The following is a 23,428-nucleotide window of genomic DNA, read 5'->3' as shown; positions in this document are numbered from 1 at the left end:
TGCAGGTGCCATTGGTCCATTTCACAGAAGCGTAGAGTTGGTAGGGACCACAAGGGTCATCTAGTCCAACCCCCTGCAATGCAGGATTCTTATGCCCAGCATGGGGCTCGAACCCATGGCCCTGAGATTGAGTTTCATGCTCTACAAACTGAGCAATGCCTCGGCTAAGTGTTGCATATTCTCAATTGACAGAAGCTCTCCACAGATTGGAGCAGAGAGGTCTTTCCCATCACCTCCCATCCGACCCTTTTAACTGGAGATGCTGGGTTTTGAGCCTGGGGCCCTCTGCGTGAAAAGCATGTGCTCTCTCTCCCACTGAGCTGTAGTCCATTTCCAACCTTGAGAAAATCCCTGGCTCTCATTTATTTCCCTTTTTCATATTTTGGAAGATACAGGAAACGAAGCTTCTGTAATAGCTTCCTCGGGTCACAAACCCGACCCCTGGCGCAATAGAGAGCTCAACGGGCAACTGTATGAAGGAAAATACTCCTCTTGTGAAAACCAGCATCGCTTGAACTGCTTCCCTGGTGTTACCGTAGAGCGGGGTTTCCCAAACTTGGGTCTCTGACTGTTGTTGTTTTTTGGACTACGATTCCCATCATCCCTGATCTCTGGTCCTGCTAGCTACAGATGATGGGAGTTGTAGTTCAGAAACAGCTGGAGATCCAAGTTTGGGAAACCCTAACCTCGAGAGACACCTTTGCCCAACCTTCACCAAGCTGGCTTGGTGTTTTATGGGGATCATAAGGACATTAGATGGAGACATGCCAGTCAGAACAAAAGCCGATCAGTCCAGCATTTTGTTCTCGCGTTGGTTACCTTTGATGCCTATGGGGTCCTGAATGGGCCCCTGAAGGACCAGGTGCACATCCTGGGAGTCATTTTGGACTCACAGCTGTCCATGGAGGCACAGGTTAATTCTGTATCCAGGGCAGCTGACTACCAGCTCCATCTAGTATGCAGGCTGAGACATACCTCCCCGCCGACTGTCTCACCAGAGTGGTGCATGCTCTAGTTATCTCCCATTTGGACTACTGCAATGCGCTCTATGTGGGGCTACCTTTGAAGGTGACCCGGAAACTACAACTAATCCAGAATGCGGCAGCTAGACTGGTGACTGGGAGCGGCTGCTGAGACCACACAACACCGGTCTTGAAAGACTACATTGGCTCCTAGTATGTTTCCGAGCACAATTCGGAGTGTTGGTGCTGACCTTTAAAGCCCTAAACGGCCTCGATCCAGTATACCTGAAGGAGCGTCTCCACCCCCATCGTTCTGCCCGGACACTGAGGTCCAGTGCTGAGCGTCTTCTGGTGGTTCCCTCACTATGAGAAGCCAAGTTACAGGGGACCAGGCAGAGGGCCTTCTCGGTAGTGGCACCCGCCCTGTGGAACACCCTCTCACCAGATGTCAAAGAGAACAACAACTACCAGACTTTTAGAAGACATCTGAAGGCAGCCCTGTTTAGGGAAACTTTTAATGTTTAATAGATTATTGCATTTTAATGTTCTGTTGGAAGCTGCCCAAAGTGGCTGGGGAACCTCAGCCAGATGGGCGGGGTATAAATAATATATTATTATTATTATTATTATTATTATTATTATTACTATGAGAAGCTCACATGTCGTACATGAGGGCTCACAGGATGCCTCCCAACTGGTACTTGGGAGGCATCCTGCCATCAGTGAGTTGCCGCCTGAGAGATGGAGATATCCCCAGTTCCTAGATTTGTGCTTTGGGGCATTGGGGTTTTCTAATTAGCAACAGTTCAGCAGTGGAGGTGTGTTGCAGATTAGGTCATAATCTTTGCCTTTACAACTGGAGGGGAGGGGAACCCTACTAAAACTTCTACAATGCAGAAAAGAATATACCCACACCCTCACTTTCCCACCCATGTTCTAAACTCCGGCCAGCATTTTAGAAGACTGACTGCAGTGGCTAGAACTATGTGCCTTATTGCTGCTCTTGACCTTTTGGAGAAAGGAAGAGGGATTTGAGGAAGCCTTTATTCCTTCTCTGCCCGTTACATAAGGAGCCAATTCCTGTACTTGTGTTCTCTTTGCAGAGCTTGTTTTTTTTGTGTGTGTGTGGCTCTTGACAGGCTACAAGTCTTTGGACTGAATGGGTTTTTAGTTTTTGGAACAGAGTTCGCCTGTGCTCTTTCCTGTTACCAGCGATGCTTTTAACTTGAGGTGGTAGGATTTGAACCGGCAACCTCGCGTGTGCTCTGCCCCTGCACTGCAGCCCCTTTTGTTGCTGTTGTGGGTTCGAAGGAGGACCAGACAGATCAGAGTGGGTACTTCCTCATCCCAAGAGAGCCACATTCCTTTCTGGGTAACCTTCCAGTGTGGCCACAAGGAGGGTGCATTGCAGGGTTAGTGGGGGGATGTGGCTGGGGAGAGTTCCCCAGGTCAGATAGAGAGGTCTGGAGGGCCACATTTGTTGTTTTCCCCCATTTATATTTAAAATTTCAAAAAAAAAAATTACATGCACTTTCCAATACATGATATATATATTTCCTTTTGTTTTGTCAACTCCCCATCCCATTTTCCATGGTATTTTTTTTTAATTTCCCCTCCTTGCTGCATCCTGTCTTCTCTCTCTTACACCATAGCCATCATACAATAATCTCTAATTCATTCTGTTGCTTATAGTTCAAATCCTGCTTGCAAAAATTCCTCTTGCTATCATATTTCTTTAAATAGTCCAAGAAAGCCTTCCATTCTTCGACAAAACGCAAGCATCATTAGGTTCTCTTATTTGAGCTGTTAGCTATGCTGATTCCACATAGTCCTTCACTTTACGTATCCAGTCTTCTTTGGTGGGAACGTCTTCTTTCCATTTTTGTGCATAAAGAATCCTAGCTGCTGTCGTTACATAAACAGCTTCATCATCTTTTCTGGAACTTCGGCCCCTATATTCCCCATGGAGGGCCACCTTTGAGATGATGCTCCCGCGGTCCCTCACCCATAAAACAGATGATGGGCCTGCCAAGGAACAAGTAAACCGAAATAAGAACGTTGGAAGCAGTTTACTCAAGAAGGCGAATCACCAGCCATTTGCATCTTTTTCTGTGTCCACTTGTCTATAGATGCATGTGAGGTGTCTCCCTTTTGGAAAACTTGGGGTTTTTTGTGTCGTCGGGAGACATACTCCAGGACATAATAGCTCGAAACTGTGAGCGATACCCATGTTCTGATATATCTTACTTTATCTCACTGCATCCATTCAACCAGTTTACCTGTGTTCTGCCTCCTTCCCAAAATCCACCTATTGGGTGATGGCGCACAACTTGCCATGGAAACATTTTTCGCCACTCACATTCTGGCACACAAAATAACATAGCAACTGGAGACAGCAGCTTGGCAACGGGCAGCGTCTGCTGGAAGGTGGAGAAAGAGAAAAGTGGAAATTGAAGAGGGGGGTTGAGCTTGAAACCCCAGTTCTATTTGACCTACAGTGGGGCTGAGGCTAGGGTTATAAGCATCTGCTGCGTATTACTGTATACATTGTTCTAAATCTAGAGTCTAGATTTAAAACAAAGTGTGCAACAATGCAAAGGATGCTTATTGCTCTAGCTGCAACCTCATCGTAGGTCAAATGAAACGGAGGGTTTGAGATACATTCTGGAGAGAGCCATGGGTAGGAAATGGTAAGAGGACCTTTACAATCTCTGAAATCCTCATAACTAAGCATTCACATCATACCACTGAAAACATGGGTAGTGGTGGGAGAAAGTGGGAAGCTATCCAGAAAGTTCCCAAAGATATACCGCTCAGATATACTGTAGCAATCATGTACAGTACTTAAATCAGCCTTGCAAATAAGCCTACAAAAGTTACTAGCCTGCACAGATGTTTACCAGCCTGCTATGGAGAAGGCGGGCAGAGGAGTTTTGGGAAGCTCTGCTCTCCTTGCAGTGGCCTGCTTCATTTCTGTACTGGGGGCAGAGAAGGAGCAGACCACTGCAGCCGTTCTTCCTTGTTACAAGTTTTCCAATAGTACATAGAGCAAAATATTTAATATGGATTATTTTGTTGCCTTCTGTAGCAAACGACATCTGAAGGCAGCCCTGTTTAGGGAAGTTTTTAATATTTAATGCTGTATTGTTTTGCTATTCGATTGGGAGCCACCCAGAGTGGCTGGGGAGACTCAGCCAGATGGACGGGTTACAAATAAATAAATAAATAAATAAATAAATAATAAATTGTTATTATTATTATTAACAACATAGGGTGTTGAAACAGAAACTGAAAAAGGAAAGGAAACATTTACTAAGAATTCAAAGTTATATGGATCCATCTGTCATGGAAGCTTTAGTCAAGGTTCCTGCGTTGCAGGGGGTGGGACTAGATGATCCTCAGGGTCCCTTCCAACTCTAAAATTATGGTCTTATAACATCAAAGTGAACCTATTTATTTATTTATTTATTAAATTTCTATTCTGCCCTTTATCCGAGGGAACCACAGGACTGTTTACTACAGCATAAAAACACAAAAATACATAAAATGCATAACAACAAACAAAACTACCGGTATACCCTCCCAACAGTTTAAGAAGCCATAGGTTGTCTCATTAGCCAAAGGCCTGGGAGAAGAGGAACGTTTCTGCCTGGCAACTAAATACAGTGGTCCCTCGACTTACAAACTTAATCCGTTCCGAATCCACATTCGTAGGTTGAAAAGTTCGGAAGTCGAAACGCGGCTTCCCATAGGGAAAAAAATTGGAAAAATTTGCAAGTCAAAAAAAACCGCATTTAAAGCTGCCAACGGTTTCCGTTCGGATGTAGAAAAATTCGTAAGTGTGCAGCCATTTGTCCCGTTCGTAAGTCGAAACCTACAGATGTTGAGTAATTCGTAAGTCAAGGGACCACTGTATTTGTAACGAAGGTGCCAGGCTAGTCTCCCTGGGGAGATCATTCCACAAACGGGGAACCACCGCAGAAGAGGCTCGTTTAGCTCAATTTATCTGCTCCAATATATAAGAACATATGAATCGTAATCCTTCAAGAAATCTAAAATATATTTAAAATTAAAATGGTAAAGGGTTACAGTTAGTTCCACATAAATAAGTAATTCTGCAGGCTGGTCTTTTTCAGTTGAATTCATTTATCATACAATTAGTGAACGGCTGCCAAACAGCTTCAGAATCCTCAGGAGCAGCTTTGCCTCTTTGTACATTTAAAATGTTGTGTCCATTTTTCGGGTTCCACTATAAATAAAAGCTTTTTTTTGTACCATGCATCTGAAGTCAGACTGTGTGCATCCTTCTGAGGTCTGGGTCATAACCGAATGCTCAACAATTGTCATGATTTTTCCTTATTGCTTTCCGGAATATCAAACTTGGATTTTTGCAGAAATGTGAAATTTGTTTACAAAGAACCTAATATGAACCCTGCTGGATCAGGCCCATTCTGGGTGTCCCACGAGCAGGGCCTGAGTAAAACATCATTCTCCCCACTTGTGAATTCCCAGCAATTCAGAGAAATGTTGCCTATGGCAATGGAGGTAGGAACATAGCTACGGAGAGGGCAGGAGGAGCAGAGAAAACTAAGCTTGGTGTGTCGATGTGCAGGCAATCTTTGGAATGTGAGTTAAACATTAGCAGACTGGGGGAGTAAAGCTAGAACTTGAGGAACATTGGCAGTAGCTGATGTAGTGGGAAAAGGGTTTACAAGGAGCTCAGATCCTGAAAAAGGCTCATTTTCTAGTCTCTGAGCTCTTGCGATAAGCTGCATATCCTTTGGGGGAAAACTTCTCCACAATCATGAGGACTAGAAACCTGGTGTGTTTACAAAGCAGAAGCTCTCTGCCTTGATACGACTGTACAGTATATGCCAACAGGCTTTATGGTAAAAGGGGATGGTGGATCAGGCCTTCCAGATTTCTACTAAATCCTGGCCGGCCTGGGCTGTTTATCCTGCAGTTGTCCAAGCTGCAACGGCGTCAGCAAGTATGAGTGCTGGAACTGGGTCCCCGTAGACGTGGTCAGAGGGCAAGTCACAGGCTACTGAAATGTACTCGTAAGAGAGAAGGAAACCCCAGCCCTGGTTCCTGATTCTATAGCAGCAGATGCTCAGATGATTACACCCACATCAGCCCCGTTTCACTTCTTATGAAATGCTAACAGCTTTAGCTTTCCTGCTGAGAGGAGGAGAGGAATTAGTGTTACTTTTCCCCCCAGCCAGTCATCCACAAAGAATCCTGCTGCTATGAGTTCTGTTCACATTTTCCTCCCCGACGACGTAAGGGATGCTTCAGGCGATACCGTTTTCTTAATGCAGAAGTTGCTTCTTTGTGGTGGCGTTCTTTTGGGGCTGGTCCAGGGGGGCTCCACCAGATCCTTGCCCTTTCCCCCATGTTTTCTTCTTAAACTGGATTTTATTTTCATTTTGGTTTGCCTCGCTCGCTGGCCACTTGCAGCATGTGAGAGACCTCTGGCCCCTCACAGTCTTCAGGAGCTCAGAGATAGAAATGTGCATATGAATTAGCCCATGCAAATTTGTGCCATGTGTCTGTGAAATACCTAGCAACATCCCTGCTTCTGTGTAGGAAGTCTGATGAAAGCTGTGAGCAGATCATTGAATCTTTTGTCTCTTTTTTTTTGGTGGGGCGGGGGCGGGGGGGAGAATACATATATGCATGCTGGACTAGATGAATCCCAAACCGGAATTGAGATTGCCGGAAGAAATATCAACAACCTCAGATATGCAGATGACACAACCTTGATGGCAGAAAGCGAGGAGGAATTAAAGAACCTTTTAATGAGGGTGAAAGAGGAGAGCGCAAAATATGGTCTGAAGCTCAACATCAAAAAAAACCAAGATCATGGCCACTGGTCCCATCACCTCCTGGCAAATAGAAGGGGAAGAAATGGAGGCAGTGAGAGATTTTACTTTCTTGGGCTCCTTGATCACTGCAGATGGTGACAGCAGTCACGAAATTAAAAGACGCCTGCTTCTTGGGAGAAAAGCAATGACAAACCTAGACAGCATCTTAAAAAGCAGAGACATCACCTTGCCGACAAAGGTCCGTATAGTTAAAGCTATGGTTTTCCCAGTAGTGATGTATGGAAGTAAGAGCTGGACCATAAAGAAGGCTGATTGCCGAAGAATTGATGCTTTTGAATTTTGGTGCTGGAGGAGACTCTTGAGAGTCCCATGGACTGCAAGAAGATCAAACCTATCCATTCTTAAGGAAATCAGCCCTGAGTGCTCACTGGAAGGACAGATCGTGAAGCTGAGGCTCCAATACTTTGTCCACCTCATGAGAAGAGAAGAATCCTTGGAAAAGACCCTGATGTTGGGAAAGATTGAGGGCACTAGGAGAAGGGGACGACAGAGGACAAGATGGTTGGATAGTGTTCTCGAAGCTACGAACATGAGTTTGACCAAACTGCGGGAGGCAGTGCAAGACAGGAGTGCCTGGCGTGCTATGGTCCATGGGGTCACGAAGAGTCGGACACAACTAAACGACTAAACAACATGCTCTTCAGCATGTGCAGAGAAGATCCATGTGCAAGCATCATGTGTGTTGCTTCCTAATTTCCTTACAGAAAACTGCTGTTCACTTAGAGGAGCAATCTTAAGATATAGGGCAGGCACCCCCCCAACCTGCGGCCCTCCAGATGTTTTGGCTTACAACTCCCATGATCCCTAGCTAACAGGATCAGTGGTCAGGGATGATGGGAATTGTAGTCCAAAACATCTGGAGGGCCGAAGGTTGGGGATGCCTGATATATAGGGTATCAGAGAGGGAAGTCCAGTTAAATCCTATCCATTAGATTTCTCTTCCCCAGCTTTTGATGCCTTGGTCTATGATTCACTCTGGCTGGGGCTCATCAGAGTTTTAGGCAATATGCTAAGAGCGTAAGAATAGCCTGCTGATTTGGCCAGTGGTCCATCTTAGCCCAGCATCCTGTTCTCACAGCGGCCAGCCAGATGCCTGTAGGAAAACCTGCATACAGGACCCAAACTCCAACAGCATTCACTTCGCCCCGTGGAATGTCAGCGACTGACATTCAGAAGCATTACTTCCTCTGCCTTTGATCCCAGACATGTACTGGGTCCCGACCCACCAGTTGAAAACTATATAGGGCAGCCTTTTTCAGTCTTGGGTCCCCAGGTGTTGCTGGACTACAACTCCCATCATCCCTAGCTAGCCGGTCCAATGGTTTGGGATGATGGGAGTTGCAGCCCGACAATATCTGGGGAACCAAGGCTGACAAAGGCTGCCCTATAGGGTAACAGCACTTAGAATCATAGAATTGTAGCATTCATTTGTATATAATTGTAGAGTTGGAAGGGATCCCCAAGGGTCATCTAGTCCAACCCTCTGCAATGCAGGAATCTTTTTGCTCAATGTTGGATGTGAACACACAACTCTGAGGTTAAGAGTCTCATGCTCTATCAATAGAACTATCAGAGGATTTGACTCAATCTGCATAGAAGAGCTGGAAAATTGGCTGCTCTTAGGACAGGGGCAGAATGGTTAGTGCTGGGTGTGTGTGTGTGCGCGCGCGCTTGTCCACCTGTGTTATGCTGGGCTTCTTGCCCATTCATCCTTGCAGGAGCCTTAGTTCTGGCAAGCAAAAGGAACATGCAGGGAGCTGTTTCGATTCCAAGCAGAGCTCAGAAAAGTGGAAGTGAGCTTGGAGTTCAGATCACGGAGAAATCCATTTTATTTTTTAAAAAGTTTCTAGTCTCTGATTACAAAGATAATATTTTGTTAAAGTGTGTTAGCGGTTTCTGTTGATAGGTTAGAAGCTAGAAAGGCGGCTGTATAAGATTTTCAGTGAATTGGGGTGGATCTTTGCTGTTCCTGCCCCTCCTGTTGTTGGCAAAACCAGAAAAAAATTATTGGGTGTGTGAGAGATCATGCAAAGCTGCTTGGTTTTCATGATTTATCAGGCATGGCACAGAATTCTCATTGCCTGTGCACAGAGTTTAAATCCCTGGTAATTGATGATCTTGTATAGCAACTCTGAAACCTTTGTTCTAACCCTGCGTTATTCCCCAGCAAGAACTGTGAGTACAGTGTCTCCTAAGCTCTTCAGTCTCGTTCAGCAAGCCTGGCTCATTTCCATTAGTATCCCAAGTGCCTCTTGCTCACTCGCATCTCCTGCTTTTAAATTAAATAGACCCTTTTTATTCCCCACTCTCCCAGCATGTTCTTCTGGATGAACAAATGATTTAGCATCGCCTATTTAGTTTCCTGTTGCCTCACACGGGGCAACAGGAGCATTTTGGGACCCAGGTGGCGCTGTGGTTAAACCACTGAGCCTAGGGCTTGCTGATCAGAAGGTCGGCGGTTCGAATCCCTGTGATGGGGTGAGCTCCCGTTGCTTGGTCCCAGCTCCTGCCAACCTAGCAGTTCGAAAGCACGTCAAAATGCAAGTAGATAAATAGGAACCGCTACAGCGGGAAGGTAAACGGCGTTTCCATGGGCTGCTCTGGTTTGCCAGAAGCGGCTTTGTCATGCTGGCCACATGACCTGGAAGCTATACGCCGGCTCCCTTGGCCAATAATGCGAGATGAGCGCGCAACCCCAGAGTCTGTCACGACTGGACCTAATGGTCAGGGGTACCTTTACCTTTACAGCGGGAAGGTAAACGGCGTTTCCATGTGCTGCTCTGGTTTGCCAGAAGCGGCTTTGTCATGCTGGCTACATGACCTGGAAGCTATACGCTGGCTCCATCGGCCAATAATGCGAGATGAGCGCACAACCCCAGAGTCGGTCACGACTGGACCTAATGGTCAGGGGTCCCTTTACCTTTATTTAGTTTCAGAAGCTATAAACTAGTCTACCATATCCTTGGGTCCCCAGATGATGTTAGACCAGGGTTCAGCAACCTTTTTCAGCCGTGGGCCATTCCACCGTCCCTCAGACCATGCGGTGGGCCGGACTATATTTTCAAGGGGAAAAAATGAACGAATTCCTATGCCCCACAAATAAGCCAGAGATGCATTTTGAATAAAAGCACACATTCTACTCATGTAAAAACACCAGGCAGGCCCCACAAATAACCCAGAGATGCATTTTAAATAAAAGGACACATTCTATTCATGTAAAAACACGCTGATTCCTGGACCGTCCGTGGGCTGGATTGAGAAGGCGATTGGGCCGCATCCGGCCCACGGGCCTGAGGTTGCCTACCCCTGTGTTAGACTGAAAGTCCGTCATATCTGACCATTGGACTTGCTGGCCGAGGATGATGGGGATTGTAGTCCCAACAACATCTAGGGATCTAAGACTGAGAAAGGCCCGTTCTGAACTGTACTTGTGGGGCTTGGTGGGATTAGCATCTCTGTTACATGCAAGCTTAAAAGGCTGCTAAAAGCCAGCATGGCTAAATAAAACATGGTGGATAAAGTGTGAGTCCCGAATCAGGTGGAACCAGCTTCAGATCCCTACATAGCTATAAAACAAAGCTTGCGTGAACGTCCATTTTCAATTTTTCTCAGCCTCTCCTACCGAACAGAGGTGCTGAGACAACAAAATGAGAGAACCTCGCAAGTGTGTCACCCTGAGCTGCTGGGTGGAAGTGTAAGGTAGAATGTAATAAAGCGGGCATAGGCAAACTCGGCCCTCCAGATGTTTTGGGACTGCAACTCCCATCATCCCTGACCACTGGTCCTGTTAGCTAGGGATGATGGGAGTTGTAGTCCCAAAACACCTGGAGGGCCTATGAGTTTGCCTATGCCTGTAATAAAGGAATAAATGAAATGAAACAACAGTGGTGTTGTTTAAAAGAGCTGAGAACTGCATCCAAAGAACTGCAGGGTGCTAAACAGCGGAAGCTTAAACCAGCTGGATTTGTAAATTAGAGAGGCCTCCTGCAAATAGTCTCCCTCGGAGTGTTCAGCACACGCCTTGCAAAGTCTTTGAGATCTGTCTAGTAACGGTTAAGGAGGACCAGCCTCAGTTTTGAACTTGGGGTTGCGCTGCAAACTTGGAACTCCACTGAAAGATCTCCCAAGTGCAAATTTCTCCCCAGCCTGACTTGGCAGCTGATGCTGCAGAAGCTGCAGGTGCCTGCTAGATACTTGCAGACGGCCTGCTAGGAACAACATTCATTTTAGTCTCTCTTCTTTGTTTTCCTGCCCTCCTTACACAAGCTAAGTAAGGCTAAGGCATTTGTGGAGTCCTCTTTACCTGAGTTTGGGGGAACTTCAGAGGCTAGAGGCAGAGTTCCTAAACTTGTGGGCCCTCCAGATGTTTTGTTGGACTTCAGCTCCCATCATCCTCAGCCAGTTTAGCCAATGGCCATGGATGATGGGCGTTGTAGTACCAATCTCTCAGGATGCAAAGTCAAGAAAGGCTGGTCAAGAGAGAGGGCTGACTTTCTCCATTCTGTGCTGTTTTCTTATGGCAGGGAACTTTCTACGTGGCAAAGGGTTTAAAAATGGCGTCCGCCCCCTGGGGCCCGAAGTGGTAGAGGCCATTCTATCGCCTATTCCTGTTGCATGTCTAGACTGGACCTTAGATTAGAAGTGGGGAACCTGTGGCTATGTTGCTAGACTGTAACTCCCCTTGTCCCTGCCTCTTGGCCCCATTGGCGGGGGCTGAGGGGAGTTGAATTCCAACAACATGTCCCTCACCCCAGCCTTAAATACAGACCCACTTCCCTCTGTTGCCTCCTAAGTCGCTTTGGGTTGCCCTGGGCAATATAAAGCAACAAATTTAATAACTAATAGGTAAAGATAAAGGTACCCCTGACCGTTAGGTCCAGTTGCAGACGACTCTGGTGTTGAGGCGCTCATCTCGCTTTACTGGCTGAGGGAGCCGGCGTACAGCTTTTGAGTCATGTGGCCGACATGACAAAGCCGCTTCTGGCAAACCAGAGCAGTGCACGGAAACACCATTTACCTTCCCACCATTTACCTTCCCACCTATTTATCTACTTGCACTTTGACGTGCTTTTGAACTGCTGGGTTGGCAGGAGCAGGGACAAAGCAACGGGAGCTCATCCCATCATGGGGATTTGAACCGCCGACCTTCCGATCAGCAAGCCCTAGGCTCAGTGGTTTAGACCACAGCGCCACCCTCGGCTTTTAATAAGAGTTTGGATTTGATATCCCGCTTTATCACTACCCGAAGGAGTCTCAAAGCAGCTAACATTCTCCTTTCCCTTCCTCCCCCACAACAAACACTCTGTGAGGTGGGTGGGGCTGAGAGACTTCAGAGAAGTGTGACTAGCCCAAGGTCACCCAGCAGCTGCATATGGAGGAGCGGAGACTCAAACCCGGTCCCCCAGATTACGAGTCTACGGCTCTTAACCACTACACCACACTGGCTCTCAAATAACTAATAGTTTCATCTAAATGCTTCTTTGTATTAATGCAAACCTTGGGATTTCCCCAAGCCAGCTGATGACTCCATCTTGGGTATGTATGGTGCTATTTTGGCTGCCCAAGTGTCAGCACTCACAGCCTGAACATCGGACATTGAGAGGATGGTGATGCTCAGAGGCTGTGTACCTCTGAGGACCTTTAACGTTTCTTTACTCTGCAGCGTGTTGGGGAATTTAGTGTCCCTGTTAAACTGTGCAGACTTAGTTTTGTTCCCCAGTACTAGGACAGGCATGTCCCCGAACAACTTAGTTCAGAGGTAGAGAATAGGGCTGGGTGATACCTGGTTTTCAGCATCGTGATATATCACCAACTAAAAATCGTGATATACCAATATATCACAATGTCTGAAATAAGGATGGAACTGTGTAGAGGCGAACAGCAGAGCTGGGCGAGATCTGGTTTTCAACATTGCGATATATCACCAGCTAAACATTGTGATAGACTGATATATCACAATGTCTGAAATAAGGATGGAGCTATGTGGAGGCATCGGGTGCATACCTGCCAAGTTCCTTCTTGAAAAATAAGGGATCGGACCGGAAGTACCAGACCGGAAGTAGCACTGCCGCCATTTTGGAACTGGGCGGAGCATGCTAAGAAGTGACTTGATGCTGCTCCGCCCAGTTCCAAAATGGCCGCTGCGCCAGAATAAACCGGGGGGAAAACAGAAAATCCGTTTTTTTTCCGGCTGGGAACAGCTGGAAAAACGGGGGTTTCCCGGGGAATAAGGGAGACTTGGCAGCTATGATCGGGTGGTGTCACAGTTTCCCCCACATTGTGATTTTTGCAAAACACACACACAAACCTCGTGATTTGCAATATATTGCCAGGTCAAAATGTATGAAACCAATCTCACAATATGGACCACAAACGGGTTTTGGATGATATATTGATATACTGTATAGCGCAGCCCTAGTAAGGAACCTGGGGCCAACCAGAGGTGGTTGGACTATCATGTCAGGCATTTAGGGGGGTTTATGGACAGTTTCCTGGCCTGGTTCCTACTGTACCCGAACCCCTCAATTCGCCCAGCGGTTTGTGATGTTCTGCTGTGCTTCACAAGCAGTATTAAGGGCCTTTTCCGGTCAGAGGCCTTTAACTGATTAAGGCTTGGTAGTGGCTTGGACATAGCTAATCGACACAGCCCCTCCGCATCCCAACGCCACTGTGAGGTGGCTTATTCTCAGGGAGGGCTAGGCCTCTTTTGCGTTGTCCTGTGTGGTGTTGTGAGGTGGTGTCCTCGGTTGCTATGCCTTTGCCTGCCCCGCTGACCCCCCTCCTAGGCACGCGAGGCTGCTAGTAGTTGTCTGGGTCTCCTCACGTGGCACTCGTCCCCTGACAAACGGAACAGCTGTGGGGCCGCTCCGTTGAAGCAAGGGGCTGGAATGTCCCGTGGCAGGTGTGAGAGAGGGGCCAATTCCCCTAAGGCTGCGGGGTGCGGCCTTGTGCCAGCCTGCCTCCTCGCTGCTGTCCTGCTTTATCCAAATCTCCCCCTTTCTCAACCTGTGCAACCTGTTGTCATGTTTTGGCATGTTGGGAACTACCAAACCTTTCCCCTAATGGCGCATGGCACGCTTGTGCGGACTGACAGATGGATCGGAAAGAAATGTTCACAAGCAGAGGGCGTTAAAACGGCTGCTGGTTAGTAAGCATGCTTTAGGAGTCAGAGGAGTCAGACTGTTTGCCCATGCAGTTCAGTATTGCCTGCACTGACTGGCAGCGGCTCTCCAGGGGTTTCAGACAAGGGTGCTCTCCCACCCCTACCTGGTGAGGCCAGGGATCGAACCTGGGACTTCTCCCACACTAACATATGAGCTCTGAGCCAGGATCCTATGTATGACAGCTTTAATGCAAAGGGGTCAAATCTCTTACGCACAATTTCTCTTCCCTCTTGAGCATTTTGTTTGCACCTCTTCCTTTGATGTCCTCTCACTCAATAGCGGGGGCATCAGCAGTGGAACTTAATGCTGAGACGTGTGGGTGGTTTTTTCTTTCTCTCTGGGGCTCACCCAGTCACAGCGGCACCCTCTAAAGCTGCATCAAATGGCATCTGATCTAAAGCAGCTGCCCTGCGGAGGGTGCCAGGAAGCGCCCGGTACTCCATGTTGCTGGTGCAACTTTTGAAGTCTCTTAACTCTCATGCCCTGGTTCATATGCGTGCGCCATCTAAACTCTGTTGAGGCCCCAAGGTGCACCTGAGAGTCATTGTGTGGTGTAAGAGCCATTTAAAAGTTTCACAGCGGTTACATGGGTAAGCGCTCCTCATCAGCTTCCGTTCAAGGGTTGCGGTGCTTAAAGCATCCCTTAGTTAAACTTGATTGGCAGGTCTGTTTTACTGCCAGTCCTGTTCCCAGCCAGCATCATTAGCTTTCCACGTGGTTCCACCTTTTACAGGCAAGTGAGTGTCCCGACTTGCTGCTCCCTCCCCACGATTCAATTCCCTCAGTTCCACATTCTCATCTCAGTCCTTCCACTCAGGCCAATCCCGCCAGGATGCTTCCACAATCTAATTCAGCCTTTCCCAAACTTGGGCCACCAGCTGTTTTGGACTACAATTCCCATCATCCCTAGCTCACAGGACCAGTGGTCAGGGATGATGGGAACTGTAGTCCAAAAACAGCTGGAGACTCAAGTTTGGGAAACCCTGGATCTGTTGTAAGGCGATTTCATGCATCCCACATTATGACCCGCAGCGTTCATGCAGCTTGTACTTGTATTTGGCATTTTTGATGTGCATTTTATAAAACGATGATGTTTCTCTATTAAACCTCTGTGCATAAAATGGGCTCATTTTTATTTATTTATTCATTACATTTATATCCTTCCTTTTTCTCCATTGTTTTTAAGGCAGCGCAGAGTTCTCCATCCATTTTTTTTTTAATGATTGTTAATTTATTAATTGCCTTCTTTTACACAGTTGTCTCAAGGCTATGTACAAAGAAAACCCTGGGGGTGAGTGGGAGGAAACCCAATAGTTAAGTACGATCGGTTCATTTAAAACCAAAACAATATAAAATGGACACTTGGGGGGTGGGTGGGCAGAAGGGTCAAGGGACATGATAGAGGTGCTTTGGTGCAGAGAAAACAGAGAAAGAGATTTTTCTCCCTCTCTTATTGTACCAGAATCTGGGGCCACCCAACAAAACTGGACAGGTAAAAGAAGATACTCCTTCACAGAGTACATGTGAAATTCCCTCCCACAAGATATAGTGATGACCCTCCAACCCTGGATGCCTTTAAAAGGGGTTTGAGGAAAAGAAGCTACTCTTTGAGTGTGAAAGGAGAATGGGAGAAGAAACGACAAGAGATGGGTAGAAATATACATGGGGTGAGAAGGGGAAAAAATACGGAGGGAAAACACTTGCCCACTCAGAGCCTCCAGATCAAAAAACTTTTGGACAACTTCCTGGAGAAGGCTGTTGGATATCTTATAGCAGGCATAGGCAAACTCGACCCTCCAGATGTTTTGAGACTACAATTCCCATCATCCCTGACCACTTGTCCTGTCAGCTAGGGATGATGGGAGTTGTAGTCCCAAAACATCTGGAGGGCTGAGTTTGCCTATCGCCATGATGGCTGTGCTCTGCCTCCACAGCTGGAGGCAGTAATGCCTCTGGCTACCGGTTGCTGGAAACCACAGGAGAGGAGAATGCTGTTGTGCACTTGCCCTGTTTGTGGGTTTCTCACAGGCATCTGGTGAGAACAGGATATGCTGGACAAGGTGGGTGACTGGCCTGATCCAGCAGGATCTTCTTATGTTCTATTCACTCACCCTTTTTTGCAGTCACTTGCACACACCCAACTTAACCCAGATTTTCTGTTTCTGCTATGTGCATGGTTTTTTTTTAGTTCCATGGAAAAGGTAGATCTGGATTAAATGGGGAAATAATATGAGACTGAATTTTGAGCATAACAACAAGCAGCCACTTCTCAAAACTTCCTTCCATGAGCGGCAGTGAGTCCACAATAAGGTGCCATTTGAACATGCTCACAGTTGTTTTTTGAAGACCGCCCCCCCACCCTTTCTCCCCAGTGTCCCAGCCTGCCTGCCTCATCCAGAAACGTTAAAGTAAAAAAGTGAGAGGAGTTTGCACAAAAGCAGGTTTTCAGCCAAACACCACCGTAGCCAACTGACTTTGAATACAGTGCTTATGCACATTGCATTTTTATACCACCTTTTCTCCAAGGCGCTCTGGGTGATATACAGGATTGCCTTCCCCCCTCCTTCATTTAATCCCTGGAACAACCCTATAGTAAGCTGAGAGGCAGTGACTGGTCACCCAGTGAGCTTCATGGCCAAGTAGGGATTCAAACCCTTGTTTCCTAGGTCCTAGTCTGATGCTCTAAACCCCTACACCACAGAGGTAAGATATTTGTTGTATTTTGTACAAACGAGCAAGGTTTTCAGAGTTAATTAGTTAAAAGGCCCTTTCGAGTAAAGCAGAAACAAATGTCCTCGTTTGCACCAAAATGCTAAGGTTAGCGTGGACAAGCAACTGTGCAATCTTCTAGAGAGGAGATTGCAGCTCCCCTGCTCTTCCCCAGCCATTCTGCTGCAGTGTTGGGGGCACAGAACCAAGTCCGTGGTTTAGCTCTCTCCCCAAATCACTGCCTGTGATTTACAGCTTGAGGTCTGTGTGGGAGAGCATCTTAATTCTATGTTGCCTACCCATACAACCTTTAGCGTGCAAAGGAAGCGCACCATCCCGTTAAGAGTCTTACGAAAGTCTTTTTTCAAACACCGGAATCCCTGACTTAATTGTGTGTGTACATGTTTTCTGTTTGCCGTGGAAATGCTCTGCAAACAGCTGTACTGGCCCTAACACCAGTCATGTAGCTGCCTTGCACCCTGGGGGAAGAAATGCGTTCAGCACCCGCTCTTAACTGTGCAATGTGTCCAGTAGCCCTTTAGTCATTATGCACAATGGCTGGTTATCTTATTACCTCTGTAGCTCAGGGGCAGAGCATCAGAGACAAGAAGGTCCCTTGATTAATCTCCCAGCATCTCCAGTCAGGCTGGGAGACGTTCTTGTCTACACTGACTGGCAGCTGCTTTCCAGGAACTCAGACAATATTGAGCTAGGTGGACAACTGTCCTGACTCTGTGCAAGGAAGTTTCCAATATTCCTATGTTTTGCCAGGAGGGGTGGCTGGGGAAGGCTGCAGATTTGCCTGAACTGGTGAGGCCAGTGATCTGCTGTGATGGGTTATAGCAACTTTGCACATACTAGGTTGTCAAGAGGATGCTCCAGACATCATGTAAACATACCCATGGACAAGCATTAAAATAAAGCCTCTTCCAGCCTTGCAAATAAGCCTATAGAAAATAAATAAAGTAAGTCAGTAAGTTAGTTGTCTTGCACTCATTTGTTAGTAATATCTGTTCTTGAAAGTGAGTGACAGAGGGCAGACATACCTTCATATCCCATCAATCTTCTGTCTAGGAAACCCATGTGGTTCCCATGTGGTCCCCATCCGGGCACAGACCAGATCCAGACCTGCTTAGCTTGAGCAAAGTGGTAGCTTAATGTACCCTCAGACCATAACCACCATGTTTGTAAGCTTCCCTATCCTGTTGGTTGGAGATGGGCCTGCCTGCATCGCCTGTGGCCCTCCAGATGTTGTTAGGGCTACAACCCCTGTCATCTCTGACCATTGGCCACAGTGGCTGGGGCTGGTGGGAGCTTGAGTCCCACAGCATCTGGGGAACCATAGGTGCCCCACTGCTGCAGCTCATACCAAGTCGGTCATGGCATCATCTGCCAAACCCATATGAGAGGGCAGTCTTTGCATGATTGGCAGGTGACTCAGAGACCCATTGGCTTCCCAGCCAATGGGTTTTAAAGCTAGTGGTTAAGAGTGTTGGAGTAAGACCAGCGAAAACTGAGTTCAAATCCCTACTCGGTCTTGAAGCACACTTTGTAAGCTTGGGCCAGTGGCTCTTCCGGGCATAGCCTACCTCACAGGTTTGTTGTGAAGATAGAAAGGGGGGGAATAGCCATTGTACAGAGCCCTGAGTTCTTGGAGGAAGGGTGGGCTTAAAAATATTGTAAATGAAACCATAGTTATTTGAAGAACTGATGCCGTGGGGTTGTTGCTCCCCCCCTAGATTTTGTAGATTTGATCTGTGAGAAATTCAGGCCACTTGTTCATGTAGCCCCCACTTCACCCCCCCCCAAATAAGCACAAACAGTGTTAAGTGTAGTTACAGGTAGGTAGCCGTGTTGGTCTGAGTCAAAACAAAATAAAAAAATTCCTTCAGTAGCACCTTAAAGACCAACTAAGTTTTTAAAATAAAAACTTAGTTGGTCTTTAAGGTGCTACTGAAAGTGTTAAGTGTGTTTGTGCAGAATAGCGACCTGTTCCTTCCTGCCCTTTCTCCATGGCAGGCAATTGCCCTCCCTCTTGTGGTGGGTGGCATTTTTGGGTGGGTGGGTGGGTTGAGTAACAGCTCTCCCTTCTCTTAGTGGAAAGGAGGTTGCAGCTGAGATAATGGAAAGTTAATTTGCCGGGCTATGTACCATTATCACATGCTCATCCTAATTCCATCTACACAGATCTCGGTGCCAGGACTGGAGAGGAATTGGGGGCAGGCGTCTGCTGGGCAGCCCTCCTCCCCACCTCTTCTCTCCCCTTCTCCCCCCCCTCCTCTTCCACACTCCCTCCATGCAGCAAGGAAGGGTGATCTGGATTGGCTGCCTCTCTCCAAAATGGGCTGCCTTTCCTTTTTTAGATGTTAGTCGAGCTGTGAATTCCTTGATTTTGGCAGAGTGTCAGGTCAGGAGCCTGGAGCAGCACATGGGAGCGCCAGACCTGCCAATCTGCATGGGGTGGGCAGAGCACGGACATCACACGAAACCCATTAACCCTTTCCCAGGCATGGAAGGGGCGGGCATGCCTGACCCACAGGGACCAAGAGCAGATCACTCCCAAGTTTCCACCATTCCAATTAAGCAGTCTTTAAAGGTCAAGAACTTTATATACGTATTTCTCTCTCTCTCTCTCTCTCTCTCTCTCTCTCTCTCTCTCTCTCTCTCTCTCTCTCTCAAATTAAAAAGAAACTCAGTTCCCGGCATTCTGTCACATTTTAGCATGACCAAGAATCCAAGCCGGAATGTGGACGCAAGAAGGCTAAGATTGTCAATGGCTAGAGTCTCCCAGGGAGTAGCAAGATCTCACGTACCACCGAATGTTTGCCGTTTGCTCAGGCGTGGAACAGTGAGATGCAGTGATTCTCCCTACACGCTGCTGCTGCTATTCCGCTGGTACGGGAGTCAAATGGATTTTACTTTGGCCAAGCATGTTTTCTTGGGAGTAGGAGCACCGTTTTTGTGGCATAAGACGGCAACATGCTTCAAAAGACGAAAAACCAGCCGACGAGCATCTGCAGCCATGTAAATACCCCTTGGCTGGCTGCCCTCCGAATATAATATGTTCTTTAAAATAAAAGGAAAGAGAGGGGTGCTTCGAGGGACGAGCCCAGGTGCTGACACTGGGCCTGTTTGCTGCTTTATCCATTGTGTGTTACCTTCTGGGTGGCTATTTGGGGTTTCCTTGTTCTGTGAGGCCCAGGACTTCAGCCGTGAGAGACAGCTCTCATTGTACCACTGATATTTTTCTTTCGCAAGAACCAGAGTTGAGCGTTAACATGGGTGAGCCCCCACAAGTTTAGTTCCACTTTAAAATAGTGGTAGAGCATCTGTTTTGTTTACAGAAGTTCCCAGGTACAATCCTTTAGCATCATGGGAACTTCTCCCATCTGAAACTCTAGAGAGCAAGTGCCAGTCAGTCCTGAGTTAGATGGACCAGTCGTCTGACTCACTTTTCCTACGTTCCTATGTAAGAACCAGGATTTGGCCTAGTGCCCGGAACCATGTTGTGTTTTGAGCCTGGCAGTGTTCCCATAGGGCTGGCGCTTTGACAGGAAAGGCCCGGCTCCTAGCGGTAGGTAAATGTGTATCGCCACCAGACATGTCCGTCTCCCTGCCGTGAGGAGCTTACAATTGCAGGTGGGTGGGGAGCTTAACACGGAGTGGGGACACAACAGGAAAAGAATGGAAGTGCAAACAGGGAAATGATATTTTGTGGTTTCTCTTGCATGTGCTTATGCATGCTTCCAGGATTTGAAGGGAGTAAGAAAGGTGGCATGCTGGCTGCTCTGGGAGGCAATTTCAAGCATCTGGGGCGGCAGGGGAGAATGAATGGAGTCCTCTCAGGTGTTAAGAGGCTGGAGGAGCGAAATTCAGAGGCAGCGGGGTATCGGGAATTGTAAAGAGGGGTCAACTCTGCAGAGGGCTGACAAACTTGGGTTGGAAGCAGATACTGTTGGGGGTTGAAGAGGGAGAAGCATATACTGTAATCAGAACTGTGAGGGATTTTGGCAGCAGATGAGTGCTAGACTGATGCAACAGGGCCAAGGCGAGAGGACGGCAGACCAGCATGGAGAAGGGCTGCAGTCGTCTCAACGAGAGATGGCCAGGGCATGGACCAGACCTTTTGCCAAGGGGAAGGAGAGGAAGGGCTGCTTTTTTGCGGTGCTGTGATGGGAGAAGCGGCACAACGGTGGCTGCAGGTCAAATGCGGGGAGCAAAAGAATAGGTTTGTGTCGAAGATAAAGAAAGGCCTTTTCAACAGGATGGCTGATAACATTACCAATGAACAGGCTTATGCAGAGAGAAGGGCTTGGATAGAAAAATGAGAAGTTTGATCTCATTTATGTCTCAGTGGATCCAATTTTTGGACTTTGTGCTGGGGTGTGTGTGTGTGTGTGTCTGTCTGTCTGTCTGTCTGTCTGTGTCTGTGTGTCAGAGAGAGAGAGAAAGAGATTAATCACTTAGCAGAAGTACTCAACTGGCCTCTTCCTTGGCTGCAGATTTTCTGGCTCATGTCGCATATCTAAACAAACACCCCACATCCTTCCCTCCTTCCTTCCAGCAGCCCAAAGGTGGCTCCACGTAAATTAGAACAGAGCTGAATGTTTTGACGAAAACATTCAGCCCCGGGGACTGTTCTCTGCCACGTATGGCACTGGCTGGAGCATCAGGGTTCACAGGGAGGTTGGCTGCGGCATTTCTGCTTTTTTTTTTTCTGGCATTGTGCCTGTTCTGAACGTGAGTTGCCCTTCTCTTGCAGGACTCGCTGAAGCCTGCATTCACCGTCACCAACCTGCCAGGGACGACGTCAACCATCCAGACGGCGCCCACCACTTCCACCTCCATGCAGGTCAGCAGCGGCCCCTCGTTCCCCATCACCAACTACCTATCGCCAGTCTCTGCCAGTGTCAGCCCCAACACGGTAACCAGTGCCAACGGGACGGTGCTGAAAACCACTGGAACCAGTGCAGTAGCCTCCGGAGGGCTAATGCAGATACCCACCGGCTTCACCCTCATGTCAGGTCAGTTTCCCTCTTGCCAACTGAGGCACTTTTACGCTTTTTCCCTGCGCGGGTGTGAGCCCAAGCCTCAACCTCCCTCCTTTGCTCCGGAGAGGCTGGAATAGGAATGCTGCTGCTGTGCTCTCTCTAATGTGACTGGTTCAGAAGGGAGATTGTGGCTTTGAAGCTTAGCTGCAAGGTGAATCCTGGAAGCCTGTGAAATTCCGTGGCTGCAAATTCGCCACCCCGTGGCTCCTGCTGGGAAGAGGAGAGCTTCCCGAGGACCTCTGCCACCACTGTTCCCATTTTTGTGTGTGTGGCACACCTGGTTGTGAGAATTGTAGGGTTCGGAGCTGGGATGTGGAGCCTTCCCTCTTCTTCCTCCCAACAAGGGCCTGTGATAACAGATAATAATAACCGGGAGGAAACTCAGCCTAAGCTAAAAATAACAAATAATTATAATAATAATTTTAAAAAGCGAGCAGGCCCCTGATTTTTTTAAAAAGGCTTTATTTTTTTCTCCCTCCTTCCGGCAGGTGCTCCACTCCCTCCCGGGACCCCTACCATTCCTCTCACTCAGTTGCAGCCGCATTCCCTTGCCCTCTGCAGCCAGCAGGGCCAGGTGGCCGCTGCAGCCACACCTGGACAGGTGCAGCAGGCACAGCAGACAGTCTTCCGATTTCCAGCCTCCGCCGGAGGGCAGTTTGTCTCCCTTTCAGGTCAGCAGCGCTCACTTCTCCCCTTGCTTGTGGGAGGTGGGTGGAGGGTGCACGCTTTCAAGGAAGCCTCTCCTCCCGCGCAGGGACAAACTCCCTCGCCTCAAAAAATATAGGCCCAGCGGGAGCAGGCTGAAGGCTCGTCTAGTCCAGCACCTGGTTTTCCAGATATGCCGGTGGGAAGCCCACCCGAAAGCAGGATTATGAAGGCAACGGCCTCCTTGATGCAGCTGTTCCCCCCAGTGGTTGGTGGTATTCAGAGGCGTGGTACCTCCGATCTTGGCGGGGTAGCACATAGCTACTGTGACTAGGTGCCATTGATGGTCGTAGCCGCCACGAATTTGCTAATCCGCTTTAAAAGCCGTCCAAGTTGGCAGCCATCTCTGAATCTCATGGCAGGCAATTCTAGAACTGGGGCTATTTGCCGCGGGAAGTGCTTCCTTTATCTGTCCCAAACCTCCCAGCGTTCAGCTTCTTTGGTGGTGGTTGTTCTTATTTTTATTACAGTTTATTAATTGCCTTCTGAGCCAATGTTCTCAAGGCGCCAATGTTCTCAAAGCTAATTAAAACTATTTGGACACAAAAGTCAGGTTGTGACATCACGTCCTCCTCTGGATGTTATTTGGACTACAAATCCCATCGGCCCCAGCCAGCGTGGCCAATAATCAGGGATGATGGGAGTTGTATTCCAGCAAAGATCAGGGGCACCTCGCTGGCTATGCCTTCCCTATTTGAATGTGGGCACTCTACTTCCGCTAGTATTATTATCAGAAAAGCAAAGCGGATGGGGGGAGCGTGTGTGCTTGCCTGACGCGTTGGTCCCCCAATTGATGTATGCAATCTCCTGCCTCCTGAAGCATGGTTATCTCTTGGTACATTTCTCTGTTGTCACAGTTTCCACTTTTAGGGGTGTGTAGGGCTCGCTGCTACTGCTGTGGTGGCACAGACTCTGCTTTGCACTGTTTCATTATGTAGTTGATTAGTGGC

At 47.8% G+C, this 23,428-nt stretch overlaps 1 protein-coding gene across 2 annotated transcripts in view; it reads left to right on the top strand.

Moving 5' to 3' along the window:
* SRF (serum response factor) overlaps window positions 1-23,428 on the top strand; it is a 69,252-nt gene that overhangs the window by 25,715 nt on the left and 20,109 nt on the right. The window contains exons 3-4 of one of the 2 annotated variants that reach the window (XM_035111160.2): window positions 21,485-21,746; window positions 22,262-22,444. In XM_035111160.2, coding sequence (XP_034967051.2) covers window positions 21,485-21,746; window positions 22,262-22,444 — 445 coding nt within the window. The remainder of the gene's footprint in view (window positions 1-21,484; window positions 21,747-22,261; window positions 22,445-23,428) is intronic. The other variant, XM_035111159.2, reaches the window with a different exon arrangement.

This window comes from Zootoca vivipara, chromosome 3 (genome assembly GCF_963506605.1).
Source record: "Zootoca vivipara chromosome 3, rZooViv1.1, whole genome shotgun sequence".
NCBI lineage: Eukaryota > Metazoa > Chordata > Lepidosauria > Squamata > Lacertidae > Zootoca > Zootoca vivipara.
The sequence above is the reverse complement of the archived record's forward strand: the minus strand, read 5'-3'. Positions and strand labels throughout refer to the sequence as shown.